We start from the raw sequence: 22,392 nt of genomic DNA, 5'->3' as shown, positions 1-22,392 counted from the left end.
ACCACTGTGTCCTACAACTCACTCTGACCCACAGTCGAACCACTGTGTCCTGAACCTCACTCTGACCCACAGTCGAACCACTGTGTCCTACACCTCACTCTGACCCACAGTCGAACCACTGTGTCCTACACCTCACTCTGACCCACAGTCGAACCACTGTGTCCTACACCTCACTCTGACCCACAGTCGAACCACAGTGTCCTACACCTCACTCTGACCCACAGTCGAACCACTGTGTCCTACAACTCACTCTGACCCACAGTCGAACCACTGTGTCCTACAACTCACTCTGACCCACAGTCGAACCACTGTGTCCTGAACCTCACTCTGACCCACAGTCGAACCACTGTGTCCTGCACCTCACTCTGACCCACAGTCGAACCACTGTGTCCTGCACCTCACTCTGACCCACAGTCGAACCACTGTGTCCTACCCCTCACTCTGTACCACAGTCGAACCACTGTGTCCTGCACATCACTCTGACCCACAGTCGAACCACTGTGTCCTACACATCACTCTGACCCACAGTCGAACCACTGTGTCCTTCACCTCACTCTGACCCACAGTCGAACCACTGTGTCCTACACCTCACTCTGTACCACAGTCGAACCACTGTGTCCTACACCTCACTCTGACCCACAGTTGAACCACTGTGTCCTACACCTCACTCTGACCCACAGTCGAACCACTGTGTCCTACACCTCACTCTGACCCGCAGTCGAACCACTGTGTCCTACACCTCACTCTGGACCACAGTCGAACCACTGTGTCCTACACCTCACTCTGGACCACTGTCGAACCACTGTGTCCTACACCTCACTCTGACCCACAGTCGAACCACTGTGTCCTACACCTCACTCTGACCCGCAGTCGAACCACTGTGTCCTACACCTCACTCTGGACCACAGTCGAACCACTGTGTCCTACACCTCACTCTGGACCACAGTCGAACCACTGTGTCCTACACCTCACTCTGACCCACAGTTGAACCACTGTGTCCTACACCTCACTCTGACCCGCAGTCGAACCACTGTGTCCTACACCTCACTCTGGACACAGTCGAACCACTGTGTCCTACACCTCACTCTGGACCACAGTCGAACCACTGTGTCCTACACCTCACTCTGACCCACAGTCGAACCACTGTGTCCTACACCTCACTCTGACCCACAGTCGAACCACTGTGTCCTACACCTCACTCTGTACCATAGTCGAACCACTGTGTCCTACACCTCACTCTGTACCACAGTCGAACCACTGTCCTACACCTCACTCTGTACCGCAGTCGAACCACTGTGTCCTACAACTCACTCTGACCCACAGTTGAACCACTGTGTCCTACACCTCACTCTGACCCACAGTCGAACCACTGTGTCCGACACCTCACTCTGACCCACAGTCGAACCACTGTGTCCTACACCTCACTCTGACCCACAGTCGAACCACAGTGTCCTACACATCACTCTGACCCACAGTCGAACCACTGTGTCCTACACCTCACTCTGTACCACAGTCGAACCACAGTGTCCTACACATCACTCTGACCCACAGTCGAACCACTGTATCCTACACCTCACTCTGTACCACAGTCGAACCACTGTGTCCTACACCTCACTCTGACCCACAGTCGAACCACTGTGTCCTACACCTCACTCTGACCCACAGTCGAACCACAGTGTCCTACACATCACTCTGTACCACAGTCGAACCACTGTGTCCTACACCTCCCTCTGTACCACAGTTGAACCACTGTGTCCTACCCCTCACTCTGTACCACAGTCGAACCACTGTGTCCTACAACTCACTCTGACCCACAGTTGAACCACTGTGTCCTACACCTCACTCTGACCCACAGTCGAACCACTGTGTCCTACACCTCACTCTGTACCACAGTCGAACCACTGTGTCCTACAACTCACTCTGACCCACAGTCGAACCACTGTGTCCTACACCTCACTCTGACCCACAGTCGAACCACTGTGTCCTACACCTCACTCTGACCCACAGTTGAACCACTGTGTCCTACACCTCACTCTGACCCACAGTCGAACCACTGTGTCCGACACCTCACTCTGACCCACAGTCGAACCACTGTGTCCTACACCTCACTCTGACCCACAGTCGAACCACTGTGTCCTGCACCTCACTCTGACCCACAGTCGAACCACTGTGTCCTGCACCTCACTCTGACCCACAGTCGAACCACTGTGTCCTTCACGTCACTCTGACCCGCAGTTGAACCACTGTGTCCTACACCTCACTCTGACCCACAGTCGAACCACTGTGTCCTACACCTCACTCTGTACCACAGTCGAACCACTGTGTCCTACAACTCACTCTGACCCACAGTCGAACCACTGTGTCCTACACCTCACTCTGACCCACAGTCGAACCACTGTGTCCTACACCTCACTCTGACCCACAGTCGAACCACTGTGTCCTACACCTCACTCTGTACCACAGTCGAACCACTGTGTCCTACACCTCACTCTGACCCACAGTCGAACCATTGTGTCCTACACCTCACTCTGACCCACAGTCGAACCACAGTGTCCTACACATCACTCTGTACCACAGTCGAACCACTGTGTCCTACAACTCACTCTGACCCACAGTCGAACCACTGTGTCCTACACATCACTCTGTACCACAGTTGAACCATTGTGTCCTACACCTCACTCTGACCCACAGTCGAACCACTGTGTCCTACACCTCACTCTGTACCACAGTCGAACCACTGTGTCCTACAACTCACTCTGTACCACAGTCGAACCACTGTGTCCTACACCTCACTCTGACCCACAGTCGAACCACTGTGTCCTACACCTCACTCTGACCCACAGTCAAACCACTGTGTCCTACACCTCACTATGTACCACAGTCGAACCACTGTGTCCTACACCTCACTCTGTACCACAGTCGAACCACAGTGTCCTACACCTCACTCTGTATCACAGTCGAACCACTGTGTCCTACAACTCACTCTGTACCACAGTCGAACCACTGTTTCCTACACCTCACTCTGACCCACAGTCGAACCACTGTGTCCTACACCTCACTCTGACCCACAGTCGAACCACTGTGTCCTACACCTCACTCTGTACCACAGTCGAACCACTGTGTCCTACAACTCACTCTGTACCACAGTCGAACCACTGTGTCCTGCACCTCACTCTGACCCACAGTCGAACCACTGTGTCCTACACCTCACTCTGACCCACAGTCGAACCACTGTGTCCTACACCTCACTCTGTACCACAGTCGAACCACTGTGTCCTACAACTCACTCTGTACCACAGTCGAACCACTGTGTCCTGCACCTCACTCTGTACCACAGTCGAACCACTGTGTCCTACACTTCACTCTGACCCACAGTCGAACCACTGTGTCCTTCACCTCACTATGTACCACAGTCGAACCACTGTGTCCTACACCTCACACTGACCCACAGTCGAACCACTGTGTCCTACCCCTCACTCTGACCCACAGTCGAACCACTGTGTCCTACACCTCACTCTGACCCACAGTCGAACCACTGTGTCCTACAACTCACTCTGGACCACAGTCGAACCACTGTCCTACACCTCACTCTGACCCACAGTCGAACCACTGTGTCCTTCCCCTCACTCTGAACCACAGTCGAACCACTGTGTCCTACACCTCACTCTGACCCACAGTCGAACCACTGTGTCCTTCCCCTCACTCTGAACCACAGTCGAACCACTGTGTCCTACACCTCACTCTGACCCACAGTCGAACCACTGTGTCCTACACCTCACTCTGACCCACAGTCGAACCACTGTGTCCTTCCCCTCACTCTGAACCACAGTCGAACCACTGTGTCCTACACCTCACTCTGACCCACAGTCGAACCACTGTGTCCTACACCTCACTCTGACCCACAGTCGAACCACTGTGTCCTACACCTCACTCTGACCCACAGTCGAACCACTGTGTCCTACACCTCACTGTGTACCACAGTCGAACCACTGTTTCCTACACCTCACTCTGTACCACAGTCGAACCACAGTGTCCTACACCTCACTCTGTACCACTGTCGAAAAACAGTGTCCTACACCTCACTCTGACCCATAGTCGAACCACTGTGTCCTACACATCACTCTGTACCACAGTCGAACCACTGTGTCCTACACCTCACTCTGTACCACAGTCGAACCACTGTGTCCTACACCTCACTCTGTAGCACAGTCGAACCACTGTTTCCTACACCTCACTCTGTACCACAGTCGAACCACTGTGTCCTACACCTCACTCTGTACCACAGTCGAACCACTGTGTCCTACACCTCACTCTGACCCACAGTCAAACCACTGTGTCCTACAACTCACTCTGACCCATAGTCGAACCACTGTGTCCTACACCTCACTCTGTACCACAGTCGAACCACTGTGTCCTACACCTCACTCTGTAGCACAGTCGAACCACTGTGTGGTACACCTCACTCTGACCCACAGTCGAACCACAGTGTCCTACACCTCACTATGTACCACAGTCGAACCACTGTGTCCTACCCCTCACTCTGTACCACAGTCGAACCACTGTGTCCTACACCTCACTCTGACCCACAGTCGAACCACTGTGTCCTACACGTCACTCTGTACCACAGTCGAACCACTGTGTCCTACACATCAGTCTGTACCATAGTCGAACCACTGTGTCCTACACCTCACTCTGACCCACAGTTGAACCACTGTGTCCTACCCCTCACTCTGTACCACAGTCGAACCACTGTGTCCTTCCCCTCACTCTGAACCACAGTCGAACCACTGTGTCCTACAACTCACTCTGACCCACAGTCGAACCACTGTGTCCTACACATCACTCTGTACCACAGTTGAACCATTGTGTCCTACACCTCACTCTGACCCACAGTCGAACCACTGTGTCCTACACCTCACTCTGTACCACAGTCGAACCACTGTGTCCTACAACTCACTCTGTACCACAGTCGAACCACTGTGTCCTACACCTCACTCTGACCCACAGTCGAACCACTGTGTCCTACACCTCACTCTGACCCACAGTCGAACCACTGTGTCCTACACCTCACTATGTACCACAGTCGAACCACTGTGTCCTACACCTCACTCTGTACCACAGTCGAACCACAGTGTCCTACACCTCACTCTGTATCACAGTCGAACCACTGTGTCCTACAACTCACTCTGTACCACAGTCGAACCACTGTTTCCTACACCTCACTCTGACCCACAGTCGAACCACTGTGTCCTACACCTCACTCTGACCCACAGTCGAACCACTGTGTCCTACACCTCACTCTGTACCACAGTCGAACCACTGTGTCCTACAACTCACTCTGTACCACAGTCGAACCACTGTGTCCTGCACCTCACTCTGACCCACAGTCGAACCACTGTGTCCTACACCTCACTCTGACCCACAGTCGAACCACTGTGTCCTACACCTCACTCTGTACCACAGTCGAACCACTGTGTCCTACAACTCACTCTGTACCACAGTCGAACCACTGTGTCCTGCACCTCACTCTGTACCACAGTCGAACCACTGTGTCCTACACCTCACTCTGACCCACAGTCGAACCACTGTGTCCTTCACCTCACTATGTACCACAGTCGAACCACTGTGTCCTACACCTCACACTGACCCACAGTCGAACCACTGTGTCCTACACCTCACTCTGACCCACAGTCGAACCACTGTGTCCTACACCTCACTCTGACCCACAGTCGAACCACTGTGTCCTACACCTCACTCTGACCCACAGTCGAACCACTGTGTCCTACACCTCACTCTGACCCACAGTCGAACCACTGTGTCCTACACCTCACTCTGACCCACAGTCGAACCACTGTGTCCTACACCTCACTCTGACCCACAGTCGAACCACTGTGTCCTTCACCTCACTATGTACCACAGTCGAACCACTGTGTCCTACACCTCACTCTGACCCACAGTCGAACCACTGTGTCCTACACCTCACTCTGACCCACAGTCGAACCACTGTGTCCTACACCTCACTCTGACCCACAGTCGAACCACTGTGTCCTTCCCCTCACTCTGAACCACAGTCGAACCACTGTGTCCTACACCTCACTCTGACCCACAGTCGAACCACTGTGTCCTTCCCCTCACTCTGAACCACAGTCGAACCACTGTGTCCTACACCTCACTCTGACCCACAGTCGAACCACTGTGTCCTACACCTCACTCTGACCCACAGTCGAACCACTGTGTCCTTCCCCTCACTCTGAACCACAGTCGAACCACTGTGTCCTACACCTCACTCTGACCCACAGTCGAACCACTGTGTCCTACACCTCACTCTGACCCACAGTCGAACCACTGTGTCCTACACCTCACTCTGACCCACAGTCGAACCACTGTGTCCTACACCTCACTGTGTACCACAGTCGAACCACTGTTTCCTACACCTCACTCTGTACCACAGTCGAACCACAGTGTCCTACACCTCACTCTGTACCACTGTCGAAAAACAGTGTCCTACACCTCACTCTGACCCATAGTCGAACCACTGTGTCCTACACATCACTCTGTACCACAGTCGAACCACTGTGTCCTACACCTCACTCTGTACCACAGTCGAACCACTGTGTCCTACACCTCACTCTGTAGCACAGTCGAACCACTGTTTCCTACACCTCACTCTGTACCACAGTCGAACCACTGTGTCCTACACCTCACTCTGTACCACAGTCGAACCACTGTGTCCTACACCTCACTCTGACCCACAGTCAAACCACTGTGTCCTACAACTCACTTTGACCCATAGTCGAACCACTGTGTCCTACACCTCACTCTGTACCACAGTCGAACCACTGTGTCCTACACCTCACTCTGTAGCACAGTCGAACCACTGTGTGGTACACCTCACTCTGACCCACAGTCGAACCACAGTGTCCTACACCTCACTATGTACCACAGTCGAACCACTGTGTCCTACCCCTCACTCTGTACCACAGTCGAACCACTGTGTCCTACACCTCACTCTGACCCACAGTCGAACCACTGTGTCCTACACGTCACTCTGTACCACAGTCGAACCACTGTGTCCTACACATCAGTCTGTACCATAGTCGAACCACTGTGTCCTACACCTCACTCTGACCCACAGTTGAACCACTGTGTCCTACCCCTCACTCTGTACCACAGTCGAACCACTGTGTCCTTCCCCTCACTCTGAACCACAGTCGAACCACTGTGTCCTACACCTCACTCTGACCCACAGTCGAACCACTGTGTCCTACACCTCCCTCTGTACCACAGTTGAACCACTGTGTCCTACCCCTCACTCTGTACCACAGTCGAACCACTGTGTCCTACAACTCACTCTGACCCACAGTCGAACCACTGTGTCCGACACCTCACTCTGACCCACAGTCGAACCACTGTGTCCTACACCTCACTCTGACCCGCAGTTGAACCACTGTGTCCTACACCTCACTCTGACCCACAGTCGAACCACTGTGTCCTACAACTCACTCTGACCCACAGTCGAACCACTGTGTCCTACACCTCACTCTGACCCGCAGTTGAACCACTGTGTCCTATACCTCACTCTGACCCACAGTCGAACCACTGTGTCCTACAACTCACTCTGACCCACAGTCGAACCACTGTGTCCTACACCTCACTCTGACCCACAGTCGAACCACTGTGTCCTACACCTCACTCTGTACCACAGTCGAACCACTGTGTCCTACAACTCACTCTGACCCACAGTCGAACCACTGTGTCCTACACCTCACTCTGACCCACAGTCGAACCACTGTCTCCTACACCTCACTCTGACCCACAGTCGAACCACTGTGTCCTACACCTCACTCTGTACCACAGTCGAACCACTGTGTCCTACACCTCACTCTGACCCACAGTCGAACCATTGTGTCCTACACCTCACTCTGACCCACAGTCGAACCACAGTGTCCTGCATCTCAATCTGACCCACAGTCGAACCACTGTGTCCTACACATCACTCTGTACCACAGTTGAACCATTGTGTCCTACACCTCACTCTGACCCACAGTCGAACCACTGTGTCCTACACCTCACTCTGTACCACAGTCGAACCACTGTGTCCTACAACTCACTCTGTACCACAGTCGAACCACTGTGTCCTACAACTCACTCTGACCCACAGTCGAACCACTGTGTCCTACACCTCACTCTGACCCACAGTCGAACCACTGTGTCCTACACCGCACTCTGTACCACAGTCGAACCACAGTGTCCTACACCTCACTATGTACCACAGTCGAACCACTGTGTCCTACACCTCACTCTGTACCACAGTCGAACCACAGTGTCCTACACCTCACTCTGTACCACAGTCGAACCACTGTGTCCTACAACTCACTCTGTACCACAGTCGAACCACTGTTTCCTACACCTCACTCTGACCCACAGTCGAACCACTGTGTCCTACACCTCACTCTGACCCACAGTCGAACCACTGTGTCCTACACCTCACTCTGTACCACAGTCGAACCACTCTGTCCTACACCTCACTCTGACCCACAGTCGAACCACTGTGTCCTACACCTCACTCTGACCCACAGTCGAACCACTGTGTCCTACAACTCACTCTGGACCACAGTCGAACCACTGTCCTACACCTCACTCTGACCCACAGTCGAACCACTGTGTCCTTCCCCTCACTCTGAACCACAGTCGAACCACTGTGTCCTACACCTCACTCTGACCCACAGTCGAACCACTGTGTCCTACACCTCACTCTGACCCACAGTCGAACCACTGTGTCCTACACCTCACTCTGTACCACAGTCGAACCACTGTGTCCTACACCTCACTCTGACCCACAGTCGAACCATTGTGTCCTACACCTCACTCTGACCCACAGTCGAACCACTGTGTCCTGCACCTCACTCTGACCCACAGTCGAACCACTGTGTCCTACACATCACTCTGTACCACAGTTGAAACATTGTGTCCTACACCTCACTCTGACCCACAGTCGAACCACTGTGTCCTACACCTCACTCTGTACCACAGTCGAACCACTGTGTCCTACAACTCACTCTGTACCACAGTCGAACCACTGTGTCCTACACCTCACTCTGACCCACAGTCGAACCACTGTGTCCTACACCTCACTCTGACCCACAGTCGAACCACTGTGTCCTACACCTCACTATGTACCACAGTCGAACCACTGTGTCCTACACCTCACTCTGTACCACAGTCGAACCACAGTGTCCTACACCTCACTCTGTACCACAGTCGAACCACTGTGTCCTACAACTCACTCTGTACCACAGTCGAACCACTGTTTCCTACACCTCACTCTGACCCACAGTCGAACCACTGTGTCCTACACCTCACTCTGACCCACAGTCGAACCACTGTGTCCTACACCTCACTCTGTACCACAGTCGAACCACTGTGTCCTACAACTCACTCAGTACCACAGTCGAACCACTGTGTCCTGCACCTCACTCTGACCCACAGTCGAACCACTGTGTCCTGCACCTCACTCTGACCCACAGTCGAACCACTGTGTCCTTCACCTCACTCTGTACCACAGTCGAACCACTGTGTCCTTCACCTCACTATGTACCACAGTCGAACCACTGTGTCCTACACCTCACACTGACCCACAGTCGAACCACTGTGTCCTACCCCTCACTCTGACCCACAGTCGAACCACTGTGTCCTACACCTCACTCTGACCCACAGTCGAACCACTGTGTCCTACAACTCACTCTGGACCACAGTCGAACCACTGTGTCCTACACCTCACTCTGACCCACAGTCGAACCACTGTGTCCTTCCCCTCACTCTGAACCACAGTCGAACCACTGTGTCCTACACCTCACTCTGACCCACAGTCGAACCACTGTGTCCTACACCTCACTCTGACCCACAGTCGAACCACTGTGTCCTACACCTCACTCTGACCCACAGTCGAACCACGGTGTCCTACACCTCACTCTGACCCACAGTCGAACCACTGTGTCCTACACCTCACTCTGTACCACAGTCAAACCACTGTGTCCTACACCTCACTCTGACCCACAGTCGAACCACTGTGTCCTACACCTCACTCTGACCCACAGTCGAACCACTGTGTCCTACACCTCACTGTGTACCACAGTCGAACCACTGTTTCCTACACCTCACTCTGTACCACAGTCGAACCACAGTGTCCTACACCTCACTCTGTACCACAGTCGAAAAACAGTGTCCTACACCTCACTCTGACCCATAGTCGAACCACTGTGTCCTACACATCACTCTGTACCACAGTCGAACCACTGTGTCCTACACCTCACTCTGTACCACAGTCGAACCACTGTGTCCTACACCTCACTCTGTAGCACAGTCGAACCACTGTGTCCTACACCTCACTCTGACCCACAGTCGAACCACTGTGTCCTACCCCTCACTCTGACCCACAGTCGAACCACTGTTTCCTACACCTCACTCTGTACCACAGTCGAACCACTGTGTCCTACACCTCACTCTGTAGCACAGTCGAACCACTGTGTGGTACACCTCACTCTGACCCATAGTCGAACCACTGTGTCCTACAACTCACTCTGTACCACAGTCGAACCACTGTGTCCTACAACTCACTCTGCACCACAGTCGAACCACTGTGTCCTACACCTCACTCTGACCCACAGTCGAACCACTGTGTCCTACACCTCACTCTGACCCACAGTCGAACCACTGTGTCCTACACCTCACTCTGACCCACAGTCGAACCACTGTGTCCTACACCTCACTCTGACCCACAGTCGAACCACTGTGTCCTACACCTCCCTCTGTACCACAGTCGAACCACTGTGTCCTACACCTCACTCCGTACCACAGTCGAACCACTGTGTCCTACACCTCACTCTGACCCACAGTCGAACCACTGTGTCCTTCACCTCACTCTGTACCACAGTCGAACCACTGTGTCCTTCACCTCACTATGTACCACAGTCGAACCACTGTGTCCTACACCTCACACTGACCCACAGTCGAACCACTGTGTCCTACCCCTCACTCTGACCCACAGTCGAACCACTGTGTCCTACACCTCACTCTGACCCACAGTCGAACCACTGTGTCCTACACCTCACTCTGACCCACAGTCGAACCACTGTGTCCTACACCTCACTCTGACCCACAGTCGAACCACGGTGTCCTACACCTCACTCTGACCCACAGTCGAACCACTGTGTCCTACACCTCACTCTGTACCACAGTCAAACCACTGTGTCCTACACCTCACTCTGACCCACAGTCGAACCACTGTGTCCTACACCTCACTCTGACCCACAGTCGAACCACTGTGTCCTACACCTCACTGTGTACCACAGTCGAACCACTGTTTCCTACACCTCACTCTGTACCACAGTCGAACCACAGTGTCCTACACCTCACTCTGTACCACAGTCGAAAAACAGTGTCCTACACCTCACTCTGACCCATAGTCGAACCACTGTGTCCTACACATCACTCTGTACCACAGTCGAACCACTGTGTCCTACACCTCACTCTGTACCACAGTCGAACCACTGTGTCCTACACCTCACTCTGTAGCACAGTCGAACCACTGTGTCCTACACCTCACTCTGACCCACAGTCGAACCACTGTGTCCTACCCCTCACTCTGACCCACAGTCGAACCACTGTTTCCTACACCTCACTCTGTACCACAGTCGAACCACTGTGTCCTACACCTCACTCTGTAGCACAGTCGAACCACTGTGTGGTACACCTCACTCTGACCCATAGTCGAACCACTGTGTCCTACAACTCACTCTGTACCACAGTCGAACCACTGTGTCCTACAACTCACTCTGCACCACAGTCGAACCACTGTGTCCTACACCTCACTCTGACCCACAGTCGAACCACTGTGTCCTACACCTCACTCTGACCCACAGTCGAACCACTGTGTCCTACACCTCACTCTGACCCACAGTCGAACCACTGTGTCCTACACCTCACTCTGACCCACAGTCGAACCACTGTGTCCTACACCTCCCTCTGTACCACAGTCGAACCACTGTGTCCTACACCTCACTATGTACCACAGTCGAACCACTGTGTCCTACCCCTCACTCTGTACCACAGTCGAACCACTGTGTCCTACACCTCACTCTGACCCACAGTCGAACCACTGTGTCCTACACCTCCCTCTGTACCACAGTTGAACCACTGTGTCCTACCCCTCACTCTGTACCACAGTCGAACCACTGTGTCCTTCCCCTTACTCTGAACCACAGTCGAACCACTGTGTCCTACACCTCACTCTGACCCACAGTCGAACCACTGTGTCCTACACCTCACTCTGACCCACAGTCGAACCACTGTGTCCTTCCCCTCACTCTGAACCACAGTCGAACCACTGTGTCCTACACCTCACTCTGACCCACAGTCGAACCACTGTGTCCTACACCTCACTCTGACCCACAGTCGAACCACTGTGTCCTGCACCTCACTCTGACCCACAGTCGAACCACTGTGTCCTACACCTCAGTGTGTACCACAGTCGAACCACTGTTTCCTACACCTCACTCTGTACCACAGTCGAACCACAGTGTCCTACACCTCACTCTGTACCACAGTCGAAAAACAGTGTCCTACACCTCACTCTGACCCATAGTCGAACCACTGTGTCCTACACATCACTCTGTACCACAGTCGAACCACTGTGTCCTACACCTCACTCTGTACCACAGTCGAACCACTGTGTCCTACACCTCACTCTGTAGCACAGTCGAACCACTGTGTCCTACACCTCACTCTGACCCACAGTCGAACCACTGTGTCCTACCCCTCACTCTGACCCACAGTCGAACCACTGTTTCCTACACCTCACTCTGTACCACAGTCGAACCACTTTGTCCTACACCTCACTCTGTAGCACAGTCGAACCACTGTGTGGTACACCTCACTCTGACCCATAGTCGAACCACTGTGTCCTACAACTCACTCTGTACCACAGTCGAACCACTGTGTCCTACAACTCACTCTGCACCACAGTCGAACCACTGTGTCCTACACCTCACTCTGACCCACAGTCGAACCACTGTGTCCTACACCTCACTCTGACCCACAGTCGAACCACTGTGTCCTACACCTCACTCTGACCCACAGTCGAACCACTGTGTCCTACACCTCACTCTGACCCACAGTCGAACCACTGTGTCCTACACCTCCCTCTGTACCACAGTCGAACCACTGTGTCCTACACCTCACTATGTACCACAGTCGAACCACTGTGTCCTACCCCTCACTCTGTACCACAGTCGAACCACTGTGTCCTACACCTCACTCTGACCCACAGTCGAACCACTGTGTCCTACACCTCCCTCTGTACCACAGTTGAACCACTGTGTCCTACCCCTCACTCTGTACCACAGTCAAACCACTGTGTCCTACAACTCACTCTGACCCACAGTTGAACCAGTGTGTCCTACACCTCACTCTGACCCACAGTCGAACCACTGTGTCCTACACCTCACTCTGACCCACAGTCGAACCACTGTGTCCTACACCTCACTCTGACCCACAGTCGAACCACTGTGTCCTACACCTCACTCTGACCCACAGTCGAACCACTGTGTCCTGCACCTCACTCTGACCCACAGTCGAACCACTGTGTCCTTCACCTCACTCTGACCCGCAGTTGAACCACTGTGTCCTACAACTCACTCTGATCCACAGTCGAACCACTGTGTCCTACACCTCACTCTGACCCACAGTCGAACCACTGTGTCCTACACCTCACTCTGACCCACAGTCGAACCACAGTCCTTCACATCAATCTGACCCACAGTCGAACCACTGTGTCCTACACCTCACTCTGACCCACAGTCGAACCACTGTGTCCTACACCTCACTCTGACCCACAGTCGAACCACTGTGTCCTACACCTCACTCTGACCCACAGTCGAACCACTGTGTCCTACACCTCACTCTGTACCACAGTCGAACCACTGTGTCCTACACCTCACTCTGTACCACAGTCGAACCACAGTGTCCTACACCTCACTCTGTACCACAGTCGAACCACTGTGTCCTACAACTCACTCTGTACCACAGTCGAACCACTGTTTCCTACACCTCACTCTGACCCACAGTCGAACCACTGTGTCCTACACCTCACTCTGACCCACAGTCGAACCAATGTGTCCTACACCTCACTCTGTACCACAGTCGAACCACTGTGTCCTACAACTCACTCTGACCCACAGTCGAACCACTGTGTCCTGCACCTCACTCTGACCCACAGTCGAACCACTGTGTCCTTCACCTCACTCTGTACCACAGTCGAACCACTGTGTCCTTCACCTCACTATGTACCACAGTCGAACCACTGTGTCCTACACCTCACACTGACCCACAGTCGAACCACTGTGTCCTACCCCTCACTCTGACCCACAGTCGAACCACTGTGTCCTACACCTCACTCTGACCCACAGTCGAACCACTGTGTCCTACACCTCACTCTGACCCACAGTCGAACCACTGTGTCCTACACCTCACTCTGACCCACAGTCGAACCACTGTGTCCTACACCTCACTCTGACCCACAGTCGAACCACTGTGTCCTACACCTCACTGTGTACCACAGTCGAACCACTGTTTCCTACACCTCACTCTGTACCACAGTCGAACCACAGTGTCCTACACCTCACTCTGTACCACAGTCGAAAAACAGTGTCCTACACCTCACTCTGACCCATAGTCGAACCACTGTGTCCTACACATCACTCTGTACCACAGTCGAACCACTGTGTCCTACACCTCACTCTGTACCACAGTCGAACCACTGTGTCCTACACCTCACTCTGTAGCACAGTCGAACCACTGTGTCCTACACCTCACTCTGACCCACAGTCGAACCACTGTGTCCTACCCCTCACTCTGACCCACAGTCGAACCACTGTTTCCTACACCTCACTCTGTACCACAGTCGAACCACTGTGTCCTACACCTCACTCTGTACCACAGTCGAACCACTGTGTGGTACACCTCACTCTGACCCATAGTCGAACCACTGTGTCCTACAACTCACTCTGTACCACAGTCGAACCACTGTGTCCTACAACTCACTCTGCACCACAGTCGAACCACTGTGTCCTACACCTCACTCTGTACCACAGTCGAACCACTGTATCCTACACATAACTCTGACCCACAGTCGAACCACTGTGTCCTACACCTCACTCTGACCCACAGTCGAACCACTGTGTCCTACACCTCACTCTGACCCACAGTCGAACCACTGTGTCCTACACCTCACTCTGACCCACAGTCGAACCACTGTGTCCTGCACCTCACTCTGACCCACAGTCGAACCACTGTGTCCTACACCTCACTCTGACCCACAGTCGAACCACTGTGTCCTGCAACTCACTCTGTACCACAGTCGAACCACTGTGTCCTACACCTCACTCTGTACCACAGTCGAACCACTGTGTCCTACGCCTCACTTTCTGTCCTCGATCGTTAAACCAGCAGCTTTACACACTTACCTGCGCACTGTTAGCCCTCCCTATGCTTCGTTGCATTCCTCCTCCTCTTGCACCACCGCTGTCCCCCGCTCTTTACCCATCCGCCCCCTCACCTGCTGCATCCTCCCTCAGCCTCCGTCCTCACCTGCTGGGCGTTCTGTAACAGCCGTCTCACCAGCTCTTTGATGGTGGGTGCTCCCTCGGCCGGAGGGTTTGTGTAGACTGCTGCCCGCGTGATTCCCTTCCACATGCCTTCCTCCGGCCAGCCCAGCGCCAGGAACGGGGGCGGAGCGTCCGACTGCGTTGGCCAGTAGGTGAGGGACCAGTTGGCGGTGGAGAGTCTCGTCAACTCCCTGCCGTTGGGCCCCTCGAGCAGCTCCTCATCTTCCTGTTGGCCCGGGGTGTCGGACGGGCGGAAGGGACGAGCGCCAGCGAGCAGGCTGTGGGCCTCGGCGGCCGAGAGAAACGGCCGGAGCCCCTCCTCCTCCAGGCAGTGGGCGTAGGCCGAGGGGCCGTCAGATAGTAGGGCCTCCAGCGCCCTCCGCTGACCCTCCGAGTACACGAACTGCGGCAGCGACTCAGTCAGGCAGGGGTTGACGTGCTGCTCGTCCAGACACTGCAGCTGGGAGGAGGCCATTTTGCAAACCACACACACGACCCTCACGTTGCCTCTCCCTCCCCCTCAGGGGAGGGGAGGCCTCGATGACAACAACGGTGGGCCGCTACCCACTCAGTCCAGGCCTCCAAGCCATCACATCTCCTTCATCTGAGGGTGACGACCCGTCCTTGGTTCAGTGCTGCTGGGCTGGGGTAAGCAGAGAGGATGAGAGACGGTCAGCCTCTCCATGAACCCCGCACTCCTTGTCCTCCCGTTTAACCCCCCTCCCTATCTGTTACCCCCGCACTCCTCGTCCTCCCGTTTAACCCCTCCCTATCTGTTACCCCCGCACTCCTCGTCCTCCCATTTACCCCCCTCCCTATCTGTTACCCCCGCACTCCTCGTCCTCCCGTTTAACCCCCTCCCTATCTGTTACCCCCGCACTCCTCGTCCTCCCGTTTAACCCCCTCCCTATCTGTTACCCCCGCACTCCTCGTCCTCCCATTTACCCCCCTCCCTATCTGTTACCCCCGCACTCCTCGTCCTCCCATTTAACCCCCTCCCTATCTGTTACCCGCGCACTCCTCGTCCTCCCGTTTAACCCCCTCCCTATCTGTTACCCCGCACTCCTCGTCCTCCCGTTTAACCCCCTCCCTATCTGTTACCCCCGCACTCCTCGTCCTCCCATTTACCCCCTCCCTATCTGTTACCCCCGCACTCCTCGTCCTCCCGTTTAACCCCCTCCCTATCTGTTACCCCGCACTCCTCGTCCTCCCGTTTAACCCCCTCCCTATCTGTTACCCCCGCACTCCTCGTCCTCCCATTTACCCCCCTCCCTATCTGTTACCCCCGCACTCCTCGTCCTCCCGTTTAACCCCCCTCCCTATCTGTTACCCCCGCACTCCTCGTCCTCCCATTTACCCCCCTCCCTATCTGTTACCCCCGCTCTCCTCGTCCTCCCATTTAACCCCCTCCCTATCTGTTACCCCCGCACTCCTCGTCCTCCCGTTTAACCCCCTCCCTATCTGTTACCCCCGCACTCCTCGTCCTCCCATTTAACCCCCTCCCTATCTGTTACCCCCGCACTCCTCGTCCTCCCGTTTAACCCCCTCCCTATCTGTTACCCCCGCACTCCTCGTCCTCCCATTTAACCCCCTCCCTATCTGTTACCCCCGCACTCCTCGTCCTCCCGTTTACCCCCCTCCCTATCTGTTACCCCCGCACTCCTTGTCCTCCCATTTACCCCCTCCCTATCTCTGTAACCCCTACACTCCCTGTCCTCCTGTTCAAACCCCTCCTTCTTTGTAACCCCCACACTCCCTGTCCTCCTGTTCAAACCCCTCCCTATCTCTGTAACCCCTACACTCCCCGTCCTCCTGTTCAAACCCCTCCCGATCTCTGTAACCCCCACACTCCCCGTCCTCCTGTTCAAACCCCTCCTTCTCTGTAACCCCTACACTCCCCGTCCTCCTGTTCAAACCCCTCCTTCTCTGTAACCCCTACACTCCCAGTCCTCCTGTTCAAACCCCTTCCTATCTCTGTAACCCCCACACTCCCTGTCCTCCTGTTCAAACCCCTCCCTATCTCTGTAACCTCTACACTCCCATCCTCCTGTTCAAACCTTCCCTTACCCCCTCCCTGTCACCCCTACTTTCTCATCCTTTCTGCCCTGATTGTCTTCCTCCCCTCCCTCTATAATCCCTCTCTCCTGAGCCCTCCCCATCCTCACTGCTCTCTCTCTCTCTCTCTCTCTCTCTCTCTCTCTCTCTCCTACCTCTCTCTGTCCTTACTTCTCTCTCCCACCAGGCTCCAGTCTCTCCCCCTCCTTCCCCCCCCATCCCCCTGACCACCCACTCTTGTCCTGCTCCCCCTCCCTCAACTTCCTTCTATCATCGCCCCCTCCCACCAGCCTCACACACCCTCCCAACCTGCCTGTACAAGCCAAGTCTGCATCACCCTACCTGTTCTGCTCCCTCCCCTCTCCCCCCCTCACTGTTCCTCTAACTCTTCCCTGCACTCCCTCTCCCTCCCCATTCCCCCTCCCACCTCCTATCACATCACTCCTTACCCCCTCTCTCCCCTCTCCTCCAAACACTTCCCTTTCTTCAGCTTTCCTCCCTTTTATCCCCATCTCCCCCTCCCCGCTGCACCCTACTGTATCCATGGCACCCCTCCCTCTCACTTCCCCCTCTGTAACCCTTTCATGTCTCTCTCTACCTCTCCCCATCTCTCCCTCTTTTTGTTCACTCATCTCTCCCCCTCTTTCCCTTCCTGATCTCTCCCCCTCCATCTCTCTCTCCACGGCACTCCATCTCTCTGCCCCTCCCTCTCCAAAGCCTCCCGCCCACCCACCAAGGTAGGGCAGCCACAACTCACCTTGCTCTCTCTCTCTCTCTCTCTCTCTCCGTCTCTCTGTCCGGCGTATTTCACGGAACTAGAAAACCAGTCTGTCTTGTTCTGCCTCCAGTCCCTCCACGATAGGTGCCGGTAGGGGAGGGGAGGGGAAGCCTCCCTCCCTCTTCCTCCTCCCCTAAACCTCTACCCTTCCTCACACGGGGGTGGGGGCAATCAAATCACCATTGCAGCCAAACCCCCCCCCCCCCTCTCTGCCCTCAGTCTGCAGAAAGACGGACAAAACCGCGTCGCCTGTCGGCCGGGGATCACTCACAAACACTTGCTGTCCAGGATGTTGGGAGAGGAGGGGAGGGGCATTTGGGGATGACTGGCCACCCCCAGCTTACTCTCCTTCCTCAATTGCTCCCTCACTCCATAAACCTGCAGGTGGCATGTTAAAGGTGACTCTACTTAAAGGGGAAGTGCACACACACCTGCATGGCAGGAATAAAATAGGGCGGGGTGGGGCAGGAGTGAGTGCCTCTGTAACTCTACACTCCCTGTCCTCCTCTTCCAACTCCTCCCTCACCCCCTCCCTATCTCTGTAACCCCTACACTCCCCGTCCTCCTGTTCAAACCCCTCCCTATCTCTGTAACCCCCACACTCCCTGTCCTCCTGTTCAAACCCCTCTCTATCTCTGTAACACCCACACTCCCTGTCCTCCTGTTCAAACACCTCCCTATCTCTGTAACCCCTACACTCCCTGTCCTCCTGTTCAAACCCCTCCGTCACCCCCTCCCTATCTCTGTAACCCCTACACTCCCTGTCCTCCTGTTCAAACCCCTCTCTATCTCTGTAACACCCACACTCCCTGTCCTCCTGTTCAAACACCTCCCTATCTCTGTAACCCCTACACTCCCTGTCCTCCTGTTCAAACCCCTCCGTCACCCCCTCCCTGTCTCTGTTACCCCCACACTCCCCGTCCTCCTGTGCTAACCCCTCGCTATCTCTGTAACCCCCACACTCCCCATCCTCCTGTTCAAACCCCTCCCCCCTTCTCCCTATCTCTGTAACCCCCACACTCCCCGTCCTCCTGTTCAAACCCGTCCCCCCTTCTCCCTATCTCTGTAACCCCCACTCTCCCTGTCCTCCTGATCTAACCCCTCCCTATCCCTGTAACCGCCCCACTCCCGTCCTGTTCAAACCCCTCCCCCCTTCTCCCTATCTCTGTTACCCCCACACTCCCTGTCCTCCTGTTCAAACCCCTCCCCCTTCTCCCCATCTCTGTAACCCCTACACTCCCCATCCTCCTGTTCTAACCCCTCCCTATCTCTGTAACCCCTACACTCCCCATCCTCCTGTTCTAACCCCTCCCTATCTCTGTAACCCCTACACTCCCCATCCTCCTGTTCTAACCCCTCCCTATCTCTGTAACCCCTACACTCCCCATCCTCCTGTTCAAACCCCTCCCTATCTCTGTAACCCCTACACTCCCCGTCCTCCTGTTCAAACCCCTCCCTCACCCCCTCCCTATCTCTGTAACCCCTACACTCCCTGTCCTCCTGTTCAAACCCTTCCCTTGTCCCTGTAACCTGTCTGGTCTCTCTATTGCGCCCTCTCTTTATCCCTGCCTCCTGTACCTTGTTCTCTGCCCCTTCTGCCCCCCCTACAAAATCCCCTTTCCACTACCCTCCCCTCTCACACTCTCCATGTCTGTGGGTGGGGCTCTCTCTCCGTTCCCTCCATCACTGCTGTCTTTGCCTCACCCACTCACCCCTTCTCAGGTTTTGGCCTCCTAACAGGAGCAGATGAAATCCCCCCACTCTCCCCCATTTCATCACGTCTGATTTATTAACCCTTTCATCCCCGTCCTGACTGACACGGCGGCCTGGGGTTTCACCAGTCCCGGCTCCTTTACCTCTGCTCTGAATGGACTCCTCACTCTCCAGGCCTTTCCATATTCGGTAGGTTTCAATGAGATCCCGCCTCATTCTAAACTCCCATCAAACGTTCCTCAAACACAAACCCTTAACATTCCCAAAATCATTCTCGTGAATCTCCCCTGGCTCCTCTCCGATACCATGGAACCTGCTGACTGATCAGTCTGACCAAAGCCTCAGCATCATGGCCCTGAACACAAACATCGCACCTGCAAGTTAATCTGCACCAGGACTCCCTTCGCGCCTCTGGTTTTCCAACGATGAAGAAAAGTCTCACACTATTATCCCTTCTCCCAAAGTGATGACCATACATTTCCTGACAATGTATTCCATCTGTCACTTCCTTGCCCGTTCTCTCTAATCTGCACCTATCCTGGGTCAGACCCACACCGGGATCACCGTGCACAGTTCCCATCTCCATATCCCTGGGTCAGACCCACACCGGGAGCACCGTGCACAGTTCCCATCTCCATATCCCTGGGTCAGACCCACACTGGGAGAGCGGTGTACAGTTCCCATCTTCATATCCCCCTGGGTCAGACCCACACCGGGATCACCGTGTACAGTTCCCATCTCCATATCCCTGGGTCAGACCCACACTGGGAGAGCGGTGTACAGTTCCCATCTTCATATCCCCCTGGGTCAGACCCACACTGTGATCACCGTGCACAGTTCCCGTCTCCATATCCCTGGGTCAGACCCACACCGGGAGCACCGTGCACAGTTCCCATCTCTGTATCCCCCTGGGTCAGACCCACACTGGGATCACCGTGTACAGTTCCCGTCTCCATATCCCTGGGTCAGACCCACACTGGGAGAGCGGTGTACAGTTCCCGTCTCCATATCCCTGGGTCAGACCCACACTGGGATCACCGTGCACAGTTCCCATCTCTGTATCCCTGGGTCAGACCCACACTGGGAGAGCGGTGTACAGTTCCCATCTTCATATCCCCCTGGGTCAGACCCACACCGGGATCACCGTGTACAGTTCCCATCTCCATATCCCTGGGTCAGACCCATACTGTGATCACCGTGCACAGTTCCCGTCTCCATATCCCTGGGTCAGACCCACACCGGGAGCACCGTGCACAGTTCCCATCTCTGTATCCCCCTGGGTCAGACCCACACCGGGATCACCGTGTACAGTTCCCGTCTCCATATCCCTGGGTCAGACCCATACTGTGATCACCGTGCACAGTTCCCGTCTCCATATCCCTGGGTCAGACCCACACCGGGAGCAGCATGCACAGTTCCCATCTCTGTATCCCCCTGGGTCAGACCCACACCGGGATCACCGTGTACAGTTCCCGTCTCCATATCCCTGGGTCAGACCCACACTGGGAGAGCGGTGTACAGTTCCCGTCTCCATATCCCTGGGTCAGACCCACACTGGGATCACCGTGCACAGTTCCCATCTCCATATCCCTGGGTCAGACCCATACTGTGATCACCGTGCACAGTTCCCGTCTCCATATCCCTGGGTCAGACCCATACCGGGATCACCGTGCACAGTTCCTGTCTCCATATCCCCCTGGGTCAGACCCACACCGGGATCACCGTGCACAGTTCCCGTCTCCATATCCCCCTGGGTCAGACCCACACCGGGATCACCGTGCACAGTTCCCATCTCCATATCCCTGGGTCAGACCCACACCGGGAGCACCGTGCACAGTTCCCATCTCCATATCCCTGGGTCAGACCCACACCGGGAGCACCGTGCACAGTTCCTGTCTCCATATCCCTGGGTCAGACCCACACCGGGATCACCGTGCACAGTTCCCGTCTCCATATCCCTGGGTCAGACCCACACCGGGATCACCGTGCACAGTTCCTGTCTCCATATCTCTGGGTCAGACCCATACCGTGATCACCGTGCACAGTTCCCGTCTCCATATCCCTGGGTCAGACCCACACCGGGATCACCGTGTACAGTTCCCGTCTCCCTATCCCTGGGTCAGACCCACACCGGGAGCACCGTGCACAGTTCCCGTCTCCATATCCCTGGGTCAGACCCACACC

At 55.0% G+C, this 22,392-nt stretch overlaps 1 protein-coding gene across 1 annotated transcript in view; it reads right to left on the bottom strand.

Annotated features, from left to right (window-relative positions):
- Window positions 1-18,788, bottom strand: part of LOC132385490 (protein FAM83E-like) — a 92,447-nt gene extending 73,659 nt beyond the window's left edge. The window contains exons 1-2 of the mRNA XM_059957599.1: window positions 18,767-18,788; window positions 15,646-16,305 (exon numbers count right to left, since the gene is read on the bottom strand). Of these exons, the coding sequence (XP_059813582.1) occupies window positions 15,646-16,137 (492 nt within the window). The 5' untranslated portion in view covers window positions 16,138-16,305; window positions 18,767-18,788. The remainder of the gene's footprint in view (window positions 1-15,645; window positions 16,306-18,766) is intronic.
- Between the last annotated feature and the right edge of the window lie 3,604 nt (window positions 18,789-22,392).

This window comes from Hypanus sabinus, assembly GCF_030144855.1.
Source record: "Hypanus sabinus isolate sHypSab1 chromosome 24 unlocalized genomic scaffold, sHypSab1.hap1 SUPER_24_unloc_21, whole genome shotgun sequence".
NCBI classification, from domain to species: domain Eukaryota; kingdom Metazoa; phylum Chordata; class Chondrichthyes; order Myliobatiformes; family Dasyatidae; genus Hypanus; species Hypanus sabinus.
This window is presented reverse-complemented; position numbering and strand designations above follow the sequence as displayed.